The following is a 25,530-nucleotide window of genomic DNA, read 5'->3' as shown; positions in this document are numbered from 1 at the left end:
GTATTAGTAGCCATACATGTGTAGCAGTGGTGTGGACATACTGGGTGAAATGTTTATCCTCAGCCACAAGCCCTGTAACCAGTACCTGTGACATGTGTGGTGTGGCAACCAGCCCCACAAAGGGGATACTTACATTACACATATACCCATTCATAGTTCAAAGGACATGACACGACACACAGGCATGTATACACAGACAATCTTTGTTTGTGTACCATACAATAATGATGGATTCTGCGGTGGTGCAGCGGTAGCGTTGTTGCCTCACAACAAGAGGTTCTCCCATTCGATTCTCAGCTAGTGTGCATGGAGTGCCTTCTGTGTGGAGTCTGCATGTCCTCCCAGCGGGTCAAGCGGCGTTCCGAAAGACATGCGTGAATGGGCGTGCCTTCGTTGAAGGTTGAGCGTCAAACTGGCAACTCTGCACCATGAAAATCTACTGCCAATCATTAGCGGACTGGAGTTCCGCTGTGGTGACCCCTAACCAGGAAAAGCCGAAATACAATAGCAACAACAGTAATGTATGCCATTACTGACAGCACATGGATGTTGATGTATATAACCAGTGATGTATGCAAGGCCCACACATAACAGTCGATGCAGACAGTGTGGATATATATCATACTATGGTGTCCAGGCTAAGGCCTTCAATTTGTACAACATTTGACAATGGATTTGCCTGCACGATACATAACAGTCAACAATATCAGATGTAGTTCAGCAACCTCCAATTACACCCTGTGGTCAAGGACTAGGGGGACATTCATTACTTGTGGTAATGTCAATGTCTCTGTCACAGGTATGGTCCCTGGCCAACAAATGTGGGTGTCCATGCTATGAATGGGATGATAGTAGGAATGCTAGCAGTGGTGAATGATAGGACATTACCTAACAACCCATACCCCGTACCACAGCAGAACAAAGGCTGCCATATATGTGGAGAACAAAGGCAGAAACGCAGGGCCATACCCGCAATATTGCAGTAACACACCCTGGAACATGCTGGTGTTACAGGATGTGTTGCAACATACCCTTATGCAGGAATATGACATCAGGTACACAAATGGATATAGCCATTTACTGCTAGCACACAACACACACACTGCCCGTGTAATATCCGACACAGGACCTGTGTGGTGGACAGACAACACATGATAGGCACACCTCTGTCCAGCTAGAGGATGGCCCACAGTAGTGAGCTATGCAGACAGACTGCAGTCCAAGGTAAACTGGTATGTACACACACACACACACACACACACACACACACACACACACACACACACACATACACTGTAACACCAGTACTATGCATAGCATTACACCACTCTACTCACAGTCTGTCTATATGTCCTGATCCTCCTACATATATGTGGCTGCCCTAGTGTGTAGGTACTCCTGTAAGAGGTATTGCTACCTGCTGTCTGTAACATTGATGCGCACACGCAGGAAGGAAGTCCATCACACAGGGAATGTACATTGAATACGCCCACATGATGTAAAGATTCATATTAGGTGGTTGTCATGAGAGTGGTAACTGGAAGTACTACACATGAGTAGTAATATATATATATATATATATATATATATATATATATATATATATATATATATATATGGCTAATCTGGATACGTACATGTCCATATCATCCCACCATATATCCTGGACATGGAGTTTAGCCCTACCCCAGCCCTTATAGTCTCAATGTAGTAGTGCAGGGGGATGCCTGGTATGTATAACTAGTATATTGGTAGACATTTGCTACTGTCATTGGGATTGTTGTCACAGACACGGTGTGTGTGGAAGGTGACATATGCACATAACATGTGTGCCATTGGCTACTGACAGACATCCTAAGGTTATCATGATACAATACCTGCATATATAGCAGGCTCAACGGCCATGTCACAGCACAGGGTAGGCTACACCTGTGTGACAGTGCATAACCACAACCAATGTGAACACAGCCACAGCAACATATGGTATGCTAGCATACTAGTACAGTATATGGATTATCTGTCCTACACCATCCTCATATGTGCCACTCACAGCATGACCCTACATATACTGGGCTGCTACACAGTCCAGTCTGATGGCTGTCTGTGGTATGGGACATGTGTGTGTATGGCCCTACACACATGTAAGGTAATACGGTACCATACAGTGTGGCAGCATGTAACAAAAAATAGAAGGGGAGCTAGGACAATGACATCTACCACAGTCTGTACACAGGCCACAGTACATATTAACAATACACACACTGCCGACATTCACCATCACTACACAGCCCTCAGTACTGTACAAACATCCACAGGATTTCCAGGGTATGGCATTAAGTGTAACCCCTACTGTACATGATATGTGTATCACTCTGATATATCACTGGCATGTTATCACATATGTTGACACTGTTTACGGTGTACAGCACATATGCACCACTTCATGCACGTCATATGTACAAAGGTTGACAGAGGTGGCTGACAGCACATACACAGGGACGGTATAGACATGTTGCTGTGATACCCTCATTAATGTTTTTTTGCAACATATGTCCAGTGAGGGATATGTAGTCAGTACATGTCATGGAGTTCACCATCAACAGACTGCAATCCTCACAGTACCTTCTGCATTCCATGGATAGATGCATCGTGGCTAACACATGACACCAAAGGCACAACACTGCCCGGTCTGCAGATGAGCCTGCAGATGGGGATTCCTGATATACATGGAACTGACATGGCAGGTATTGTGACATGTACAACAGGCATATCCAGACAAACACTGTTATTCCAACTTTACTCCACATGCAGTATAGCAGCAGTTACAGTTCGTAAGAAGATCAGGCACATCCCCCTCCTGTTTGTTGCCCTCTTCCCATAGAGTATGTTGTTAGAGGTAAATCCCCAACCCATCTAAAAATCTTTTTGCCAAACGACAGTTCTAGCTCCTCCTCACAGTGGCAGACATGGGCCAACACCTCCAGGATGTTCCCAGGTAGTGGAGTGCATTTCCATGCAATTAGCTATGGGAATGTTACCACACCTGTTCCACATGTAATCGGCTAGGGAAGGCCTGCAATAAGTGCAGAGTCCATCAGCTGATCATGAGCATCACATTAAATACAGATGCTGCTGCCTAAGCAATGCAGGTGTGGGCCTCCACATCCACCAGAGAGGGTATGGGGGAGGCAGACAGAGGCGAATACATGTCAGGGATGGGTGGGAGGGTAAAACCGATGCATGTTTGTGTCACACACCTACCAGCACAGGGTATCATACACCCGACAGCTAAGTAGTGCTATCACAGTCCGATGCTGTTATTGGATGTGCCACATGTGTTATCTGGAGGGGAGCATGCAGAACATATATGCGATGTTGAGTGCCATCTGCTACAGGGATATGGTAGATATACAGTAGGTGATGTACACGTGCCTGTCTGCATGAACAGGTGCCAGCGTCAGCACAGGCACACTCACACAGGGATGCACACACATTAACACACTTGGCAGGGCCAGGTGTGCGACCCATCACTAGTGGGATTGCCACAACACTTCAATGTGCAGGGAACACATGCACCACATGGGTGATATGGAGGTCATATGGGCAGTGAGTATGAGGGGGTGTCAGACATAAGGTGGCAGGCTTCACTGTTCCCTGGGGGAGTAGTGCATGTGGATGTGGACATACGCACCATACAACACACACACGAACACACAGGGTCCAGTTCGGACATGCATGGGTGCATGTCTGCATGGATGTGTGTGGTGGCCAACAGTGCCAACAGGCTATACAGGGGCAGGCGATGGGTATACCTTGGCATCAGCCCACATGACAATGGTCTGCATTGTGTCACAGGACTTTAGCTTCTGCATTTGCCCGCACAGGTGGGTATTGCATCCATCTTCCAGGCACCTGGGCGACCATTGTGTGTGGCCAATGATGTGCATCACTTGCCATGTATGTGTTCCCTAGTCCATGACTTGGATGGTGTCTAGGATGTGCACACATCCCACATACATGTACAGTGACATGTGGAACTGTACCTGGGGTGTCTAGCCCATACTGTGAACACAACTTATCATCAGATGTGCCAGTCTTGCCCACATGTGGCAGGGAGTGGTACTGGTCAGCAGATTTACCCTGCACCCACATTGATAGCATGCTAACAGCATTTCCTGATGTCAGGTTCATAGGTTCATAGGTAGGTACTAGGCTATCTGCCCAAGGGCATTTATAAGCCTAGCCAGAGTGTGTCGGCTTTCGCCACCCCATTGATTAATTAACTGAGCCTCTGTCAAGCAGAGCCAATAAAGTGATCCCAGGGGTGTATTTTCTGTTACCCATCCACTCCTCAAGGCTTCTCTTGAAGAGTGTTAGTGAGGGGCTCTGCCTAATGTAGTTAGGAATTTTGTTCCAAAGCATGGGGAGTCTCTGTGACAGGAATTTATCCCTCCAGCATGTTCTATTTATTGTTGTGGTGAGGTTTAGCTCACTAGAGCACATGGCTCGCAGTGACTTGGATTTCTTTAGGTGGAGCATGTCCATCAATTCTCTGTTGGACATAGCTTTGTAAGTCAGGCAAAGATCACCTCTGAGTAAGCGATATGCCACTGAGTACAGCCGGAGTTTTTTCAGTTGGGCTGCATAGGACATATGTTTGAGGCCAGTAATCCTCTTAGTGAGGTGCTTTTGTAGTCTTTCCAGCTGTTGGAAGTGTCTTGTGAGGTTCATCCCAAATGGAGCATTGTACGCTATGATGGGTCTGATGAGTGACGAGTACAGGGGCACTATAACCTCTTTATTTCTAGATGCGAACCCCTTAGTAATTAGATGGGCCACATAGAAGGATTTCCTAACTACTTTGGCAATATAAGATTACTATCTACCTGGGTCCCCAAATCTCTTATTACCTCTTCTGTATTAAGGGGGCTGCCGCCTATGTGGTAATTCGTGGGTGTTTTGTTTTTCCCAAAAGGGATGACTATGCATTTTTTAGCATTTAGCTTGAGGCCATGACTTTGACACTAGGTCTCTGTCTCAGTAAGGCCTTTTTGAAGGATGTCCATGTCAGCTGGAGAGTCAGTTATGGCTCCCAGTTTGCAGTCATCGGTGAACTTGGTTAGCCATAGTCCTCCTGTGTTTGCCTGTACTTCTGAGAAATATATGCCAAACTTTAGGGGTCCCAGAACCGAGTCTTGCAGGACACCACTTGTGACTGGTTTAGAGGGGACCTGGAGCCCGCTATTCTTACCATGTGAGTTCTGTTTGTAAGCCAGTTGGCAACCCATCTTGTGATGTAGGGGTTTATGTTCAGGCTGGTGAGTTTTAATATAATACCCGAGTGAGGAATGGTGTGGAATGCCTTGGCGAGATCAAGGTAGGCTGTGTAAACCACCTTTCCCTCTTCTATGGCCTTGATGACTGTCTCGAAGAAGTCAACCAGGTTTAATAGGCATGATCTGTCCTTAACAAAGCCAAACTGGGTTGGGTCAAGTGTTTGGAGTTTCCCAATGTCATTGTTAATGAATTCCATGATGATGCGCTCCATAGCCTTGCAGACCAGGCTAGTCAGGCTTATGGGGTGATAGTTACCAGGGTCAGTTGTGGCCCCTCCTTTGTGGAGCGGAATAACTGTTGCTGTGTGCCATTCTATGGGCATGTAGCCTGTGGAGAGGCTGAGGTTGAACAGCGTGCTTAGGTGGGGGGTTAGTTCGTTCTGTAGTTCATGCAAGACGCAACGTGGGACACCATCTGGCCCCATTGATGCTGTGTTTTTGGCTTTTGAAAGGGTTGTTTTCACCTGTGTTTCTGTGATTTCCGGGACACTACACATTTCCGGTATTGTTGTGGGCCCTTTTGAAGGTGAGAGGGATGTGAAGTTTGCGCTGAATCTATCTGCCAGGATGTTGGCAATATCAGTAGGTTCAGTATATTCTGTGCTATTTTGCACTAGCTCATCGCATATCTGCGAGTTGCCACTTAGATTCTTGACATAGCTAAAGAAGGCTTTGTGGTTATCTTTCAAATCCTTGGCTATTTTTCTTCCGAAGTTAACCTTGGATAATTTTATGAGGGACCTTAGTTTCTTACTGATACTGATCAGGGATGTCTTTCCTTCTTGGGATTTGCTTTTTTTCTGAACTAGTTTCCTCCTTCTGTTGTATAACCTGTTTATGGCAGGGGTCCACCAGACTGGTTTCCTTCTCTTAGGGGAGTGAGTCTTAGTCTTGCTAGTGATGGCATGATCCATGCATCCTTATAGATGCTCATAGAGTGCAATTGTAAAGGATTCTGCACCTTGGGCAGTGTTATCCTTTAGTGTGAGGGCTGTGAAACTTACCACCTCTGCCTTAAGTAAGGTGTAGTTTGCTTTAGAAAAGTTTTTCACTGTGGTTTCCTTGGTTGGGGGTGGTGGTGGGGTGTGGACATCCAGAGTGATTAGTTTATGGTCTTATCTAACCAGTGACAGGTTGACCTCCGGCACGGAACACATGTCGCCCATGTTGGTGATGACCAGGTCCAATATGTTGTGGCCTCTGGTAGTGGAGTTTACCAGCTGATCCAGGGCATTTGAGTTGATAAATTCCAGGAAGCGCTGAGCCTGGGAGTTTGTACTCAAGTAGTTTTCCTAGTTAATGTTAGGGTAATTGAAATCGCCCAATATCAGGGTGTTCGGTAGGACCTTCATGTTTTCCAGTGTCTCCAGAAAGGCGGAATGGTGGTCTTGGGTTATGGAGGGTGATCTGTAGCAGGCCATAATTTGCATTGCAGATTTGCCCAATGTTAGTTGCACATGGATGATCTCAGAGGTATCATGCTGTGCCACTAACCTGGAGGTGTTTGTATCCTTGATGAGTATGGATACACCCCCTCCTTTTGTGTTTCGGTCCATGTTCTGTGGCAGAAATGTGTGGTATGAGTTGTAGCCTAGTAGTGCTGGAGTGCTCTCTGGAGCCTTGAACCAGGTTTCAGTTACTGCACAGATGTCGACGTTCTCCATACTTAGGAATGCTTCGAGTGCATGCATTTTGAGATTTAAACTCCTGGCATTGAGTAGCATAAGCCTCATGTTTTTTACTTGTGCTGTTTACAGTGGTGGGTTTGAATTTTGAGCCTTGTCTAAAAAAGGCACTATGGGGGCAGCAAGAGCCTTGGCCAGTATTCGAAAGCCAAGGGGTGACAGGTGCAAGCCGTCTCTTGCGAAGCAATGCGGCTTGTTAAGTATGTCATCCCAGGCTGACAGACACAGCTGCCAGGGATGGGGTTTGAACACCTACCTAACTAGTTTATCACATTACAGCAGTATGCAGTCACAGGACACACCACAGTGATTACTGGGCTATCATCTTCCCAGAGGTGTACTTCTAGATGAGTGACATCAGCAGCCTTGACAAAGTAATATGTTTGTATTGTATGGAGTGTGGGTAGCCTAAAAAGCATTGTTCTCTACCCAGTCAGACACACACACACACACACACACACACACACACACACACACACACACACACACACACACACACACACACACTCACACACAAAGTTGCCAGGACTGGGGTTCAAACACCTACCTAATTAGTTTACCACACTACACAGTTACAGGACGCACCATGGCGATTACAGGGCTATCATGTTCCCAGAGGTGTATGTCTAGGTGAGTGACATCAGCAGCCTTGCCAAAGTTTAATATATGTATTGCACGGAGTGTGAGTAGCCTAACAAGCATTTCACTCTACACAGTCGGAGGCAGACTGGCACACACACAAACACACACTCACACAATTGACAGGTCTGGGGTTAGTACTACTACTACCTAACTACTCTGTCACAACAGCAGTACGCAGTTATGGGACACGCCATGCATTTTACTGAGCTAGAGCACTCCCAAAGGTGTAATTCACATTGGATGACCTCAGTAGGCTTGTCATACTACTGCTATGGGGAGGGCAGTATGTGCATGGGCCATACCCCATTCATGTATGGGTTGACATGCCACATGCAAGTACACACAGGGTCATATGTCACAGGTGCATGTATACAGCTACTAGATGGCTGCTTCCTTGTACAGTCTTGTTGCACAGCTGGCACGTACACCACATAGTCTGTCATGCTGACAGGTACTGGTGGCTAGTATCCGCAGTGGGTTACATCCGCACCTCATGTGTTAGGGACCCTTAGGCTGTGTGCCAGTTGGGACAGGCCCGCATGGCTCCTTGTCACAGTCACCCTCTTCCACACATCTATGCCCGTGTGCCTGTGGCTTATTATTGTGTGTTGTCCTTACATATTTGTCTGCATTCCTATCCACTGTGTGTGCAAGGCAGGAATGGTGCATACTGACATGTGTTCACACTGTGAACTGCAACTTCCAGATATGTCTGATCCACTGATGTTTGCAGATATGGCCTTCATTTAAGTGTGTGAGCATGCCCAGTATGACCTCTCAGTACATTGTTGACTGACATTGCCTTCATTCCTCTAAGTGCGTGAGCATGCCCAGTATGGCCATCTGTGTTGCATGTGTGGACCACGTCCAGGTTGTTTGCACTGCAGTGCTGACCTTTTGTTGTACACCAACAGGTAGCATGCTGTGTCTGCAGGGTATCCATCGGTCATTTGCCATTGACTGTTGCTACATTTCTGCATAGCGGGGGGGGGGGCACCTGACTCTTTCTACTGTTCTACACAGGAGTGGGGGGACACACTTGACTGTTACTCTATGTATACGTTGGATGGGGGGGGGGGGCGCACCTGACACTTGTACACATTTGCTAGGACTGTACTGGTAAGTCAGGTACTCCATTTTAGTCTGTAGTCTTACCTATCCTGCTGGCTAGGGCTTACCAGTGTAGTACTGATCCTAGCTTTGTTTACCTATATATTAGTGTCTGACTTCCTAGCCTTCACAACTTACATCCGACTGCCTGGCCTGCTGTGGTCTGTCTGTGTAGTCCTGGGGGAGGGGGTTAACCATAGGGCACATTCGGAGGCCATAGTACAGCATTTGTTTGTGTTTGTCTTCACCTGTCCTGCTGGCTGAGACTGTTGCTGGGTATGTGATCCTTCCTGACTGGTATGTGTGGCTTTTATGGACACCTCTGTCACTCAGACCATTTCCTGCAGTGGGTTTTGTCACTCTGTGTAGTACTGGCTACTATGGTGACTCCAGTATGTGTTACAGATCTCATGCTGCCACTATGGGCATCTACTCTCTGCTGCCTTGACATCCAGCCACCGAATTCCCTTGCATGCTCACATCCATACCATAACTACAGGTAAAAACACATTCTACTCCATTTGACAATTGGTAGGTTGATTGACTTACCTTGAGGGTGTGCCAGACTTGAGGATGGTGCTGGAGGGCTGCCTATGTCGGATGCACATAGGAACAGGTAGTGTCATGTTTGGCATCCCTTTTACTGTCTGTGCAAGTCAGAAAGAGGTGTCATTCCCTGGGGCCCTACTGTGTCAGTGCATATGCTATGCGTTGCGTCTTTGCCAAGTCCAGGGCATACTGGGCATGCCCCCTTCTGCCTACTGGAGCAGGCTCAGGTTGCTACTCCTCCGAGTCACTCTGTACCTGCACAGGCCTTGACATTGGTGGGGGGGGCTGTGTGGCCCTGCCCCATACTGTTCCTGCTGCAGCTGTTTCCACAGGATCATATTGTGTGGCATAGCACATACCATTACTATTTGGGTACATGTAGCTGGTGAATACTGCAGGGCTCCACCGGATGTGTCCAAAGACCGGAACCATGACCTGAGCATCCCAAACACATGGCTCTATTATATGTCTGGCCTGTGCGTGTGCATCATTATGGTGTTGTTGTTCAGTTGTGTGTGCATTTCTGATGGATGTCATCAGCCACGGCTCTAGTGGGTAACCAGCATCCCCCACTAGCTGACCGTAGGGGATGTACACATTGGCAAATCTGTGGTACAGCTGCATCAGTTGCCATATGTGTGAATCGTCATAGCTTCCAGGGCAGCCAGCACACACATTCAGTATAATGCCCTGGGCATCACATATGACCTGGCAGTTGATGGAGGGGATGCCCCTGCAGCTGATGTAGGCCCTACCCTGCTCACCGTGTGGTGCTTTGATGTGTAAGGGCATGCACTCTATAGCACCCACTACCCCAGGGTACTTAGCTATTTGGTGGAAGGGACGCATATTGCGGGTCAACACCTCACGTGTGTTGAGGAAATATATGTGCTCACTGGCATGTGCTGACATGGCATCCAGGAATTGGTGGAATACTCAGGATGCTGATGCCTGTGAGATGCCCATGTTATCCCCAGTTGTAGTTTGGGAGGTACCTGTGGCTAGTATACCTAGGCCTACACACACCTTGGTATCCACTGGGATGGGTTCCCCTTGGCCAGTGTGGTGTGTTAGGTGTGGCCTGCACAGCTCAACAATTTGCTGTAGGAGGTCTCTGTCCACCCTTTAGGGCTCCACTATCTCCAGCTCATGTAGCCCCTGGTAGGTTACCCTGGGTCTGTACACTCTTCTCTGTCTCCTCACTGTGGCTTGTTCAGCAGCATTGACATCCTCACCACCCTCAGCCTCTTGCACATGTTGTTCTATGTTGCCTGATGCAGCCCTTCTCATTTTGTAGGTTTGGTTTTAAAATTTCCCTGCTTGTATACACCAGTGGTGAAGAGTGTGGAAAAACCAGTGGGGTAGGTGTTTGCTTGGTTTATAGTGGTGTTCTGGGCTGGGCTGCTCTGCTTCCTGTGTGAGTAGCTGATTCTGATACATTTCACCTGGCAGCTCAACTAGGTCTCCTTGATTACCTTCTTACTGCTGTTTTCTCTTCCCATTGCCTCCCTGTTTAGGCTTATGTGTGCGCCAGGCAAATGGAGTCCTCAAATGTGCCCAGAGCTGCTTTTTCCTGGTTTAACTTCCTTTTTCTTCCTGTACAACCCGGTGCATGGCGCGCACACCTGCTTATACTTTTGTAAAGAGTGTTAGGCAGGTTTAGACACACTCTAGCTTAGCTGTGCTATGCTAGGAGCAATCCTGAGCCACAGGTCTCCACTCCACTTACAGTATGCCTGACACACTCCCACATGATGTCACCTATATTCTAGTCTTGCACCCAGCTATTTATACTCTTACACTCTTGGGACCTGCTTCACACCCTGGGAAAATCTGGGATTCACTAGTCCTTCCTCATTTGCATAGGATTGCTTGCTAATGCATAGTTACATGTCCCACACTGAGCCTCCCCCCTTAGCAACCATTACGCACTGGCCAGGTTGTCTTCTGACTGCCATTGACTTGCATGGCAGAATACTGATTTTTGTTAGAATGCTTATTTTAGGTTTATTTTATTAATTTCCCCCCGATAACCGGACGAGATCTGCAAAGATAAAATTAAACATTGTTTCATTTTTTTCTTTTACATTTTACAATGCCAATGGCCTTCTACTTGTACATTGGCATGCTTCCTCAATGATTAGCAGCCTTTATTTGGAGCTGTTTTTTAGATTGCTGAACTGTACTCGGTTACTAACCGAGTACATTTCTGCACACTGCATTCGTCCTGCACGGACGGCTGCCAGCTTCCTGGATCGCATATGACCCTCATTTGCATGGTTTTCATCTGCAAATGAGGGTAATTTGCATACAGGAGCTCGGTCCGTACAAGATTAGTCTAAGAGCTCACATGCACGTCCCGGGAGCTCGTTCCTGGATCGCACGTCGGCCATATTGCTGAAAATAGCTCTTAAACTAATCCTGCACGCTATAAAGGGCTTTGTAAATCTGGGGGTTAGTCTCCAACAGATGTGATTTAAGTTTAGTAGTAACATTTTTATGTCATTAGATTTATTATCAGGCATTATTCCATTCACACAAACATCTTTGCATGTAATTTACAGCCTATATTTTCAGTGAAAACAGCATTGTCTTACTAAAGGAAAAACTGTAGGTCTTATTTTTTTCATGTGTGAGATATTAGGTATTTTGCCATATTTTTGTTAGGAACAGTCATGAAAATCTTGACATACAATGCTGTGAAACTATAGAAACTTATCAGTAACAAGGAGGGCACATCAGCTGCAGATGAGAATGGATAAGTTAACAGGGGAAGAATGAAAAGAACATTAAAGGGTAAAAGAGGAACTGCTGGAAAATGTAGATAGAATATTATAGCATTACAAGATGGCATAAGGCACCCCTGTTTATATGATGGGTTTATGGTACATAGAGACTAGAAGCACTTGTGATGAGATTGAAACAGAAAAATAAAATAAAGGGCAGTACAAGGAATTTAGAATTAATAGAGTCAAGAGGTAAGATGAAATATTGCAGATATTAAGACTCAGCCTTTCTACAAAAGTGAAATAAAGGAAGAAGTAAAATCAGTTATAAATAGATTTTTTGGCTGGATTTCTTTTATTTATTTGTTGACCAGGGTGACCCACTGCTTTGGAGATTGAGGAAGAAGGGAAATTTTGTTATCAACTACTTTTAGAGTGATGTACTAAGGGCTGAGAGTAAATTAGACAACATTTTGGACTGAGTTGGGATGAGAAGGGGAATTACCTGACATTGAGGAAGGAAGTAATAAGACTGAGGGGGGGGGGTTAAAAAAGTAGAAGCAGGACCAGCTTAGCAAGCTGGAGAAGGTGTATTTTCCCCTAAGAGGATGATTGGTGAAGTTTAGCAAGTTTTGCAGGATCTGAAGAAAAAAGAAGCTGGCAATTGAGTGCCAAATGGAGTGTTATTTTAAACTTTTAAGTGGACTGTGGCATTGTGGAGAAGGATTTATGTGCAGAAAAGTTTATGAAAGCCAAGAAGTTTAGGATATTTGCACAGCATTGTTTACAAAAATGTGTGTGTGTGTGTGTGCGTGCGTGCATGCGTGCGTGTGTGTGTGTGTGAGACTTGTGCATTTATGCTATGCTGAAACAACCAAAATGTACTTCTGCAAGTGGAGCTCTCACATGAGGGCGTCCAACTGGAGATGTAACATTGTCTGTTGCTGTTTATTAGCGAGAAGAAAAAAATCACATACAAAAAACACCGGTTTTATTTACATATTGTTTGGAAAAGTTGAAACTGCTGGCTATTTTTTTTAAACTTTGAACACCCCTGTTTTTTAGCTGTTTTCACAGCTGTCAAACTAATTATCAAACTGTATTATTGTAAAGTCTTATACAAGTTTTATTTTAACTACAGCAGTCTGAGAGCTGCTTTGATATGAGACAAAGTTGCTGTCAAAGTGAGGCAATTCAAAGTTACACAAATTTGTTCTGAACTGTCAGGGTATGTCAGCTATTTTGTCACCTGCCAAAATAGATGTCAACCCATAGTGGTCCAGTAGTTTATAAACATGATTATGTAACTAGTAAATAGCTTCAGAGCAGAGTGATTTTACTTTATAAAGAGCTGGTGTTGGCCGTTCTTGTTCGTTATTGGTCTTTATGTGATATCAACAGTTTGATATTCTGTGGTTTGACCAATCATATTTAAGGAGTTATGAAATTCATTTGTTGATAAATCATATAGCATCATTTAGACTCTTTTCATAAGACAAACTTACATTTCCACAATGATTTATAATAAATACAGCAAATCAAAAGCAACTCATAAACATATGAAGAATTAACTTACGTTTCATACAGACATTAAAATGTGTTCTTTTTACTATTTTGTTTATACATATATTTGTTCAGCAGCCCATGTAATGATGAGGAGATATTTCCTTTATGGAGATTTGACTAGTTCATTCGTAGTCAGACTCAACTAGGTCATGTTAATAAGTTCAAAAAGAGACTGATATGTCTATGACTGTTGATTCTGACTAAACAAAATTTTATTGGCAAAGCCTTTTTTTAATATTGGGCAATATTCATTATTTCAGTAAATGGTTATTAGCATAAGAAATGAGCATGCTTTGCATGATGTCACATATTGTGAAATGTCTACAAATACCTTAAATATATTTTCATTTCACCTGAATTTCATCTGTACCTCTTCTAAAGCAAGTTTTAAAAGTACCTTTTTCAAGTGAGATAGTGATGCAGCAGTCTGCACTGCTACCTCACCGTGCTTGGTTCTATAGTTTGATTCCCATCCTGTGTGCTTTCTATGCAGACTGTACATCTTCTCCCTGTGTCTGTGAGGGGTTTTGCTGGGTACTCCAATTTCCTCCAACATCCCAAATGCAGACAATAAATGAATTAGCACTCCTACAGACTGTCCACAGGTATGCATGAAGAGTGTGTGTGTGTGTGTGTGTGTGTGTGTGTGTGTGTGTGTGTGTGTGTGATATGACTGACCATAGGTTTATAAGTTCATAGTTACATTGATACTGACTTGACTATTGATCTGTAAGGATCTTAAGAAGCTTACATTGCTAATTGTTAGCCCTTATATTTTGCAATATGAATATCCAAACACAGGCGGAACAAATGTATGTTGGGGTACTTATATGTTTCCCTATCCATGAGAGTCAGTGATGTTAAACTGGGAGTGAATTTGGGGTTTCCCATTCATTCATCCAAAAGTGAAGTATTCTGCTTTATGTGAAGTGGTAGATGGCTTCATAGGAGTGGTATTATCTGTGATACATACTTACCCCTTCAGCATGTTCATAGGTCCATAAGCAAATACTAGGCTATCAGTCTGCAGACTATTACAAGCCTGAACAATAACCAGAGGTGTGAATCAAGCCACATACCTTGTATCATTCAGGTAAACAACTTAACCATTATGCCAACCCCTTGCTATTAATTTTATAAAAAAGTCCCTTGAGATGGTGTTTATGATAACACTGGACTTGTGAATGTGTAACAGGCTTGACAGAACTGTGTCTATTGAGGCTGTATACACAAGGCAGAGGTCACCTCTCAATAGCCTGTATAATACTGAGAAGAGGGACAATGCTTTCAAACAGTCTGAACAGCTTTTAGGATTTAGGACATTGATGTTTTTAGTGAAAAAGCATTGTGGAAATTTCCAGTAGTGACAAGTGTTAAGACAGGTACACAGTGAAAGGGGCTTTATACCTAATGCTCAGCTTAATGATTGCTGAGTACAGTGGAGCAATTGCATCCTTGGATCTGGAAGCCATACCTGTAAAAATAAACTGTCAATTAAAAAGGACCATAGAGATTAAGAGTGATTGAAGGACAGCTAATTCTTGGCATAGATGCTTAGACTCACATATCTCTAACTATGGCATGAATATTCAGAAGGGTATTATCAATGTATTATTAACAAGGGAAGTCATGCTTGCTGAAGACCACAATATATATTTTTTGGCATTAAGTTTTTAGTTCATGGCTTTGACACCATTTGCTTGGGAAATCCTCTAGGGTGTTCCTGGTGTCCTCTGGAGAGTTTATGATAGTGCCAAGTTTGCAGCAATATTCAAACATGGTCAGCCACAAACCCTTAACACTACCCTTGACCTCAGAGAAGAAAATCCCAAAGAGTAGTGGCCTAAAGACTAAATCCTAGGGCACTCTACTAGAGACAGGTGTTTTGGAGAAGTAAGAGCTGCCCGGCCTTACTTCTGTGTGCATTCAATGAGTTATATAGTGGTTATAATTTAGCTGGGAGAGTGTATCTATGACTCATGAGTGTGGGATGGTGTTGAGTGCCTTTGTGAGGCCTAGATTTACAGCGTGCACTGATTAGCCCTCATCCATTGCATCAGTGACTCTTTTGAAAAAATCAGTCAGGTTAAGTAGGCAGGATCTGTGTTGATGAATCCAAACTTGGTTGGGTCAGAGTCTGTAGGATACCAATCCATCCATCTACAACCCCTTCTCCCATTTTTGCACATGGCGTCGGGGTGTCTCTTCAACAGTGACAATCATCTAGAGCCAAGGTTTACACTGCCAGATGACTAGCCCTGCCACAGTAGTTCTTCCACAACACACACTCACACTTATGGCCAATTTACAGTGTCCAATCCACCTACTGCATGTCTTTGGAATGTGTTCGGAAGCAAGACCACTCAGGGGAAACCCATGCAAACACAGGGAGGACATACAGACTCCAGACAGAAGGTGCCCCAGCAGACAATTAAACTGGGGAATCTCTTGCTGTGAGGTAACAGTGTTGTCCACTGTGCCACTGTGCCACTATTACTATTTTTTAGTTCCATAATGATCCTTTTCACTGCCTTACAGATGAGACTGGTCAGGCTTGTGGGTCTATAATTACCCAGGTCTGCTGAAGCTCCACCTTTGTGCAAGGGAAGGAATGTTGCTGCCCACCATTCATCTGGCACAAGACTTATTTCGTGGCTAATATTGAAGTGCCTCTGTAGGGGGTCTGACAAGTCCTGTTTCAGCTGAAACAGTGAGAAGCTTGATATGTTAACCAGCCCTATAGACATAGTGTTCTTGGTCTTTGATAGTGCTTTCAGAACTTGCTCTTGGGAGATTTTGGGGGGATGTAGATGTGAGTAATTTGTATGAGAATATTGGATGGGGGTAAAGTTAGAGCCAAATTTGACAGCCATCCAATATTCTCAGAGAAATTACTCACACCTACATCCCGCAGAAATCTCCCATGAGCAAATTCTGAAGGTACTATCCTAGGCTAAACTTTGGCCACCATGTGTCTACTGTGGTAAGGAAGGCATTCTACATTGCACATTTCATTAGCAAAGACATTTCCTCAAGAGCAAAACAGGTCATAACTCCCCTGTACTCAAACTCATCAGGCCAGTGATTGAGTACAATGCTCCCTTTGGTATATACCTTACCAGGCATCTGCAGCAACTTGACAAACTTCAGACATTTCTAAACAAGAAAATGCAGGGTCTCCAGCACTTGTCATACATTGACAGACTGAAGTCACTGTCACTGTACTCAGTAACATACAGACTACTTAGAGGATACTTGTGCCTGGTCTACAGAGAAATCACAGATCCAAACCTGATGGAAATGCTGCACATCTGCAAGTCAAATGGGACAAGAGTCACTCGCTCCAGGGACCTTAACCTGACCTGACCTGCAACATAAATAGGACCTGCTTGAGAAACAGCTATGTCTGTCAGAGGTTGCTGCTCCTCTGGAATATGCTACCAATTCACATCAAACAGAGTCTGTTTAAGTGTAGTCTGGATAACTGGATGGGAAAATTTAAATTATTGCCGAGTATTTCACCTATGACCCTCCTAGATATGGGAAGAAGTTGTTAACTAAGATCTCAGGTTTAGGCAAGATGCTTTATATTGGGTTTCTCTAGTACTATATTGGGAACACATGGCTAGGCTTATAAAGACCTTCAGGTCAATAGCTTAGCAACCACTTATGAACCTATGAATCTATGAACCTATATCACTTATTATTAGTTCTATGTAGTGCAGGCCATTGTTTTTGAGGTTTCTCACATAGTTAAAGAACACGTTGTGGTTATCTTTTGCCTGGGTGGCTATTTTTTCCTAATATCTGGCTTTGATTTATTTTGGTCAGAATTTGGCATTCCCTGTTTACTTCATAAAGAGCATTTTGGAGGTATGGTAACCATTTGAAATATCAAGACTCACTTGAGTGAGTACTATAATGCAGAGACTGAATTGCTAAAAGTCTGGACTTACATACACTAAGTCAGAGATTGCAATTTGCAAATATTTCATTTTTTTCCTGAGGTATGGTGATCTTGGAGCAAGTATATATATATATATATATATATATATATATATATATATATATATATATATATATATATATATATATATATATATATATATATATATATATATATATATATATATATATATATAGATATATATATATATATATATATATATGGCTGGGTGTATGGGATCCCTCCCCACATTATGGGTTGCAGGGGGGGATTACCGCCTGAAAAAAAGAAATTTAGCAGAGAAAAGAGATGCTCTGTATTCATTATTTCATGGATTTTTGGTCTTTTTTTTGAAATGTCAGAACTCTGTATTTCAAGGCTCAACATTTCAATAAAGAGAAACATTCTTAGCTACTTGAGACTTAGATTTATTTCTGCAAAGAGTTATTTTTGTTTGATGTAAAACCTGTTTATATTAGGGCTCCACCATAGGGGTTTATTTTTAAATCTGTTGTTTTTTATTTCTGAAGGGGGCAGATGCCTCTGTGTAGCTATAAACATGTGCATAGAGTTTGGCAATAAAGGATTTTGCATAAGTAGGGCACTTATCGAGTTTGAGAGGGCTTTTGATTTTAGCCAGGTCATCACTCAGTTTTAGTAAATTTCTCTTTGCATAGTCCATGAATACTATCTATCTATCTGTCTGTCTGTCTGTCTGTCTGTCTGTCTATCTGTCTGTCTGTCTGTCTGTCTATCTGTCTGTCTATCTATCTATCTATCTATCTATCTATCTATCTATCTATCTATCTGTCTGTCTGTCTATCTATCTATCTATCTATCTATCTATCTATCTATCTATCTATCTGTCTGTCTATCTGTCTATCTATCTATCTATCTATCTATCTATCTATCTATCTATCTATATGGTTATTTGTTGCTTGGTTGACCAACAAACATATCAGATCTAACTTGATTGAGCATAAATGTTCAAAAACAAAAATAGTAGGGAATGAAAGGACTAAAACAATCTTTTTGCACATGGGCAAGCTCCTGACACCCCTGACACTCCCTGTGCTTTATATGTACCAACTCTAAGATCACATATAAGTGGAGAAAGGGCAAATTCCCCACTGCCCTGTACTACAATCTCACAGACACAGAAAAGCTGGTATGTGCAATTCAGTCATACTTATCATCTTTTTTCATGTTGAAGAAATGGACTTTCAAACAAGTGTATGTATCCTCTATGGCCTATATATATATATATATATATATATATATATATATATATATATATATATATATATATATATTACTGAGGAAGAGTGTTCTATACCCAGTCAGAATATCACCTTAAAATATAATTCACTAACTACCTGACCAAATAATTAAATAATGGGATTTTATTTAATAAAACAGCAGACTATATCTTGTTGTAGGACACCATTTATCCAGAGTTCATTACTGCAGATTAATTGAAAAACAGTCAAAACTGGTTTCATATTGAAGACTACAGTGCAACCTAAATGTAGAAAAACAGTCTGCCAAAATGGTGGTGAGAAATGTTGTCTACCAACACAAATTATCTAATGGAATTAGGTGGAACACAAACAGGTGATATCTCCGTAAGAGCATGTGACATACACACATCAGACTATAGACATATAACAAATGGGATTGAACTACAAATCCGAAATACAAGTATCTAGAAGAAATTAATATGACATATTTACAATGTTTTGGATTAATAACTTCCATGGTACTGAAGCTGATCTAATTATATATCAATAGGGCATCATACAACTGCATTATAAAATCGTTTAACAGTATTCTATACTATACAAGGTTTCCTAAAGTGCTGCACAATCACATTGGCCATCCAACTAAAGTTTTCAAATGTCATCACTGTCCTATGTTCCCTAGTAATTATCTGGAGGACTGACTCTTAGTTTCTTATAATATTCATACTCTTTTATACCTAGGCATTCAGTATGAAATTCATCTTGCATAACATAACAGACAAAGATTCCCTGTAAACCATTAAAAACATGTTCAATTTCTTTTGTTTCCCCCCACACTGTTGGTGTTCTGTCCTCTGTAAATTCTAGATATACTGATTTTTTCATGAGCTTGCACCCGATAAAGAGTACACATACTGCTAAAGGGGTTAGTACTTCAAGAGCTTTATGTACAAGAATGTGATGCTCTTCCTTCCTCTGCCATATTTTTTACATGCCAGAGCTTTGGTTTTAATCCTAAGACATGGAAAAGTATGAGCATGTGACTAGCAAGAAATGAATGTATACTGCTGATAAAAAGTTACAAAAACGTATTTAGCAAAAGAAAATCAATAGGCTATAGGTTGCTAGGGGCATTTTTATATATACGTTTTTGAAAAACAGCAACTGAATTTGGGATTATAAGAAAAACGATATTCTGCCAGTAGTGCTGATTTCGCTTTAGGAAACTAGTTTTATGTGCTATTTCAGGACTGACAATTCTGTTTTTGCTTCTGCCATGACCATGAATACTAAGCCATTACTAAGTTAAGCAACTTACAGGATAGAAATAAAGGTTATCACACAGAATTATGGCGTGTCTATTGCCTGCTGGCATAAATTCTTTTCTTCACATGGTACCTATACCATCTTATTACTGTTGAGTACTACATTGATATACAGACATGTCGGAAAGCACGATTATTTTATAAGTCTTGATATCTGACAAGTGCATCATGGTATGTGTAAAGTAAAAAAATAATATTGGACATTTGTCACTGTTGAAGTGACACCATGACCCCACATGCAAAAATGAGAAAAAAGGGTTGTGAATGGATTTATGGACTTTGAATAGCATATCTAATATTTTGTCTTTGGTTTTCAGCAGCTCATAAGATTATTTAAGAGCAATATATTTTTTGCAATCTGCTAGTATCTTATTCAATATATCAAAAATAACTAAAGCAGAGTTAAGTTTGATTGACTCCCTCATTTGAATATATACATTTATTCGGATAATCAACAAATTTGAGGGGGGAGTTGTTAGACTTTGGTGGATATGTTATTATTTTCTTTGAGTATGTAATGGTGTCAGGCTCTTTAAATATACATTTACATGTATTGTTTAAACTAAAATGATATGCCATTAGCAGTCAGGGTAATACTAGACATATTTGAACATGTAACTGAATGTACTATGCAAGAACAGTTTCCATATGTAAAATTACATTCTGGATTATGACACTGCTTTATAGAAATGGATTAGCACATAAGTAATTCGATAGGTATTAGACCATTAGAAGCATTATACCATTATATTTATTTCTGGCTCACTATAAAAGCTAGTAGAATTACCTCATCAGTAGATTTTGCCTTAGAGTATATTCTACTTTAATGTCATACTTGTAGCTTAGTGGGATTGCTATCTTGACGCAGTAACAAGTAGTAACAGTTTCTACATCTAAATTGCATTTTATTTCACCTACAAGTATCAAACAAGTCTTCATTATTGTTACAGTATTGCCTTTTGAAGAGAAGCTGATCAGCTATAACTACCTTCAATTGTTTTAAGTGCATACACTAACTGTAGCCTAGGTGTGCCAGTTTAGTCTAGCTGGTGGCAGCATATTACACTAAAAGCAAGGTGGGTATTGACACTTAAGCAGCATTATTAGTCCCTCCTGTAAATTACTGTATGCCCGTAAATTAAATCTTTTTAGCTAACCAATGGTTGCTCTTGGTAAGGTAGCACTGAAAGGTATTAGGCAGAAAATTAGGTATTTGATATCCTGGAGAGCCACTGGTTATAGCTTTGCTCTCCAGGAGTACAGTGTGAACCTTCTTTCGGACAAAAAGACATTGCTTATAGCCCAGGCAGCAGTATTCATTTATCATGTGCTTTTAAGGCTGAATATCTCATGCATATTTTTACTATTAGTGTTGATTATAGAGTTGCCCCTAACAAACACAGTCCAGAGAAGAATGCAAAAATAACTGTTTTCTCATATCTTTCAAAATAATTATACAGCATAGAAAAACACACATTATTTGGATAAATGACTGTATTACCACTTTAATATATTAAAGCTCTAATACAATTTTCCAAGTTTGAGTTTATTAAAAGACTAGAGAGGTACATGGCTTTTATTGCCTGGTTCTGTTGCTGCAGTAAGAATTAGCTGCAGCACCAGCACATCTGATTTAATAATGTTTAAAAATCTTTCTTTTTTATAAAATCAGGTTACATCAGGAAATTATCTTATAGTTGCATTTCACCTTACAGCTGTATAGCTACCTACTGACTTATACTGCCGAGTACTCGTTTTTATATTTTGTAATCTAGAAAGTGGCTTTTTGTCACAAAATGGCTGCAAATGCCTTCATAAAATGTATAATCACAAGATATCCTTTTCTTTACATTATTACTGTCAATTTAGTTTGGAAAATCATGATCTTCTGAACTAAAATGTCAATCATATATGAATGCTTAATAAAGAACATATACATAGAAAGTAAAAATGGAGTTAAACATATCAACTAAACATTTGCTATGAATTTTTAAAACAGTAACAGGAAAACAAGAAATTAACGAATATGTATGCATGTCTATAAATATATATATATATATATATATATATATATATATATATATATACATACACACACACACACACACACACACACACATATGTATAAATATATATATATATATATATATATATATATATATATATATATATTATATATGTGTGTGTGTGTGTGTGTGTGTGTGAGTGTGTGTAGCAGATATAAATATATTGCTTTTATTCAAATCAGCGAATATAAGCCCTTTTCATGGGGCCTATCACCAGGAAAAAATCCATAGTAGAGAGCATTTTACCATAAAAGTTAAGCCATGGTCAAGTGTGACTTGTAGGTAATGCAGATTGTTTGCACTTGGTTAGCCCACCCACTTTCTGCACTATAGGAAAACCCGCTCATTTATATACATGATGACTACTTGACCAAAACTCACAGTCTGAAACTAGGATATAGTGCCTAGACTGGCTGTTATGGTATGAATGTAAATTAGTAAATTCAAAATGCCAGATTTGGGATAGCTCATGTTCTCAGTTAGCATGGTCCCATAACTAAATGAAATGTCACTACCTTACAGAAAGTGTTTTCAGACTGTGGTCAGTTCTTTGTAGTGATGTCTTATCTATCTATCTATCTATCTATCTATCTATCTATCTATCTATCTATCTATTACATATCTAAGATAAACTGAAAACAAATGATATCATAAGTTGTAGCATTAGTTCTTACTTTCATAGCTCCCAAGAAACAAAAGGGTTCTTTTTAATATTAGCTAAATTCTGTTTTTCTGCTTTACTAAACAGAGATTTAGATCTAAGCACTAGGAAAATGGCACATCTGACATACTGCCATTTGCTTGTCTGCAGGGAAATTAACAGTGGATCTTTGCAGACAATAAACCTCTAGTTACTTTTCAAATACCATTTTCTGAATTCATTTACATATATACATATATATTTCCATACACAGACACACACACATGCACATTTTAAATACTTCATCTCCCCTCAAATTATGTATGGTATGATCCCAGTTATTCTTACTAGGGATATTATATAATTATTGACCACAGGATGGGTAAGGCTAATTTAATACCTAAAAGGATAGATTAATTCAAGCACCAAAAAGGAAATTGGCTAGGCTTAAAATTGCTCACAAGGGCAGAAAGCCTACTACTTGCTTATGAAGCTATTATAAATGTGCATTACCTATGAAACTATTATATTTAATCAGTTAAATATATGCATTTGAATACACTATATCATACACTTTGCTTGTGTTTCCTGTACCCTCTTGCTGTGAGCAACTGTTGTCTGTGAAATGCTCTTTCATTTTACCTTTTGAATAAACTTGCACTTAAAACATGTTACCAGCCCATATACCTAAGAACAGCATATCAATCTACCTTGTAATTCCTGTGTTGCTGTTCTGTGCATATTTGCATGCCTCTGATATTTTGTTGAAAAAAATATCAGTTATTTAACAACAATTTTTGGAATTCCATAACATTTTGTAAAATATTTATTTTGTTCACTCATATAAGTATAGTTATGAATGAACAACTTATAAATATTGTACAGGTTTTTGTCCATTTCATGAAACTGTACAATGTATTGTCTTCTGTTTTGTACTGCCCCTACCACAGGTCATGACTGGAAAGGTTTCCTTACCAGTCCCCAAATTATTAGTTAACAAAGAAAAATAGATAAATAATTCTCACTAGAAGCAAATCTGCTACCTGCATTACAGATTTTTGATAATTTGTCTAGAATGCATTGCTGATGATTGTCAAGTGCTACTTTCCCATGGGTAATCCTAGGCATTAGTACAGGAGCTAGCACACAGCACCTGATATTCTCAGTGAAGTACCTTTGGATGTGCTATAACTGTCATGTTGCCTCTATACATCTTAGTGGGCCATATTTATGTCCACCTTTTATGTTAAGCGTGGCCTACTTGAACTGTCATCGACTACTGTGAACAACCTTAATTGCGATTCTCTTCACACTTAAGATGTGTAACTGTCACAAGCAAATGAGGTAAGACTTTTACTATTTATAATGGCCTCTAGCCCCTTTTGTGACAGCAGTGACAGAATAGCATTATACCATCAGTGGCAAAGGAAGTACATTGGTCTGTTATATGCATAGGGGAATGATTCACCATTTCTGATTGCATGTTTTTTTTTTCTTTCTGTAGATAAAATTTCAGAAGGGGAGTTTATAGAAGGAGTGCTGAAGAGTGATGATATATCCAGGCTGATCCAGTATGAACCAAAGAGAAAATAGAGATATTCCAAGATTTTTATAGAAGCATCCGGAACCTTGTAGAATTCAATGCCTGTTCAAGACAATCACCTAGCTAATGAAAAATTAGTTTAATAAATTAATCTATTTGTTTGTTGTCATATATGAGGTGTTTCTCTTTAAATGTTGATTGATTGAAATGTACTTAGGATAATAAGCAGTTTTTCAGTGATGTGATTTACATGCACACTCTTGCATGTGCACACGCACGTGAGCACACACACACACACACACACACACACACACACACACACACACACAGAATCACGCACATAAAGAGTTAAATGTGGATTATTGAAAAATGTTGGACCTTTTTTTTTTAATATAGTGTATGAATAGTAAGAATGTGGGCCTGTAACAGATACCAGCATTAAATTAATTTCTTCTTTTAGAAGACATTTAGATATATAAGGCTATCCATATTTTAATATGACTGTATCATTTTTAGATTTTATACCACTTATGCTAATGTCAGATGCTAACAGAAAAGATGCTAAATTCATGTGACTCAATATACTTTGATATTTTATGGGATGTACGGATTCATTTTTGTGTTTCAATAAATTCTACAATTTTGTACAAGTTATCTAGATGCAGTATTATTTGAGCTATATTTCTTAGCAAGCTATCAACACTTTTATTTCTTCCTAATGCTAGTATTCAAGTGTGTGCAAGCCAAACAACTCACTATGCTCTGAAGATGTTTTAAAAAAAGAGGGACAAGTGAAAGGTACATGCTTGTGCCTTAATACACACATAAACACTATTGTACAAGCATATTTATCTTCATTCAGAATAATGATCACCGGATGGAAGTGATGTGGGTTGACAGTATTGTCACTGCACTATTTTTCTGTTTTGCACTACACAGCACTTGGGAGGTGCAAATCTTGACTGCATGCAAACTCCGGTCTTCCAGGTACGTGTTACAACTCCTCAAAGCAGATGTTGTTGCCATTTGTCAAGCCCTTTGCTGATATTTCTTAAGCAGATAAGGTTTATCCAATAATATACAAGATTTCAGCTAAATCTTTGGCAATATAGTATTTTCTTTATTCAGATATTTTAGATCATTAACATTTCCAGC

The 25,530-nt window shown here is 40.8% G+C and overlaps 1 protein-coding gene across 1 annotated transcript in view; it reads left to right on the top strand.

Annotated features, from left to right (window-relative positions):
• Positions 1 to 24,797, top strand: part of LOC122813712 (visinin-like) — a 107,248-nt gene extending 82,451 nt beyond the window's left edge. Inside the window, exon 3 of the mRNA XM_044086181.1 lies at positions 24,337 to 24,797. Within this exon, the coding sequence (XP_043942116.1) occupies positions 24,337 to 24,425 (89 nt within the window). The 3' untranslated portion in view covers positions 24,426 to 24,797. The remainder of the gene's footprint in view (positions 1 to 24,336) is intronic.
• Positions 24,798 to 25,530: the final 733 nt, after the last annotated feature.

Source organism: Protopterus annectens, chromosome 1.part1 (genome assembly GCF_019279795.1).
Source record: "Protopterus annectens isolate FY-2018-M chromosome 1.part1, PAN1.0, whole genome shotgun sequence".
NCBI lineage: Eukaryota > Metazoa > Chordata > Ceratodontiformes > Protopteridae > Protopterus > Protopterus annectens.
The sequence above is the reverse complement of the archived record's forward strand: the minus strand, read 5'-3'. Positions and strand labels throughout refer to the sequence as shown.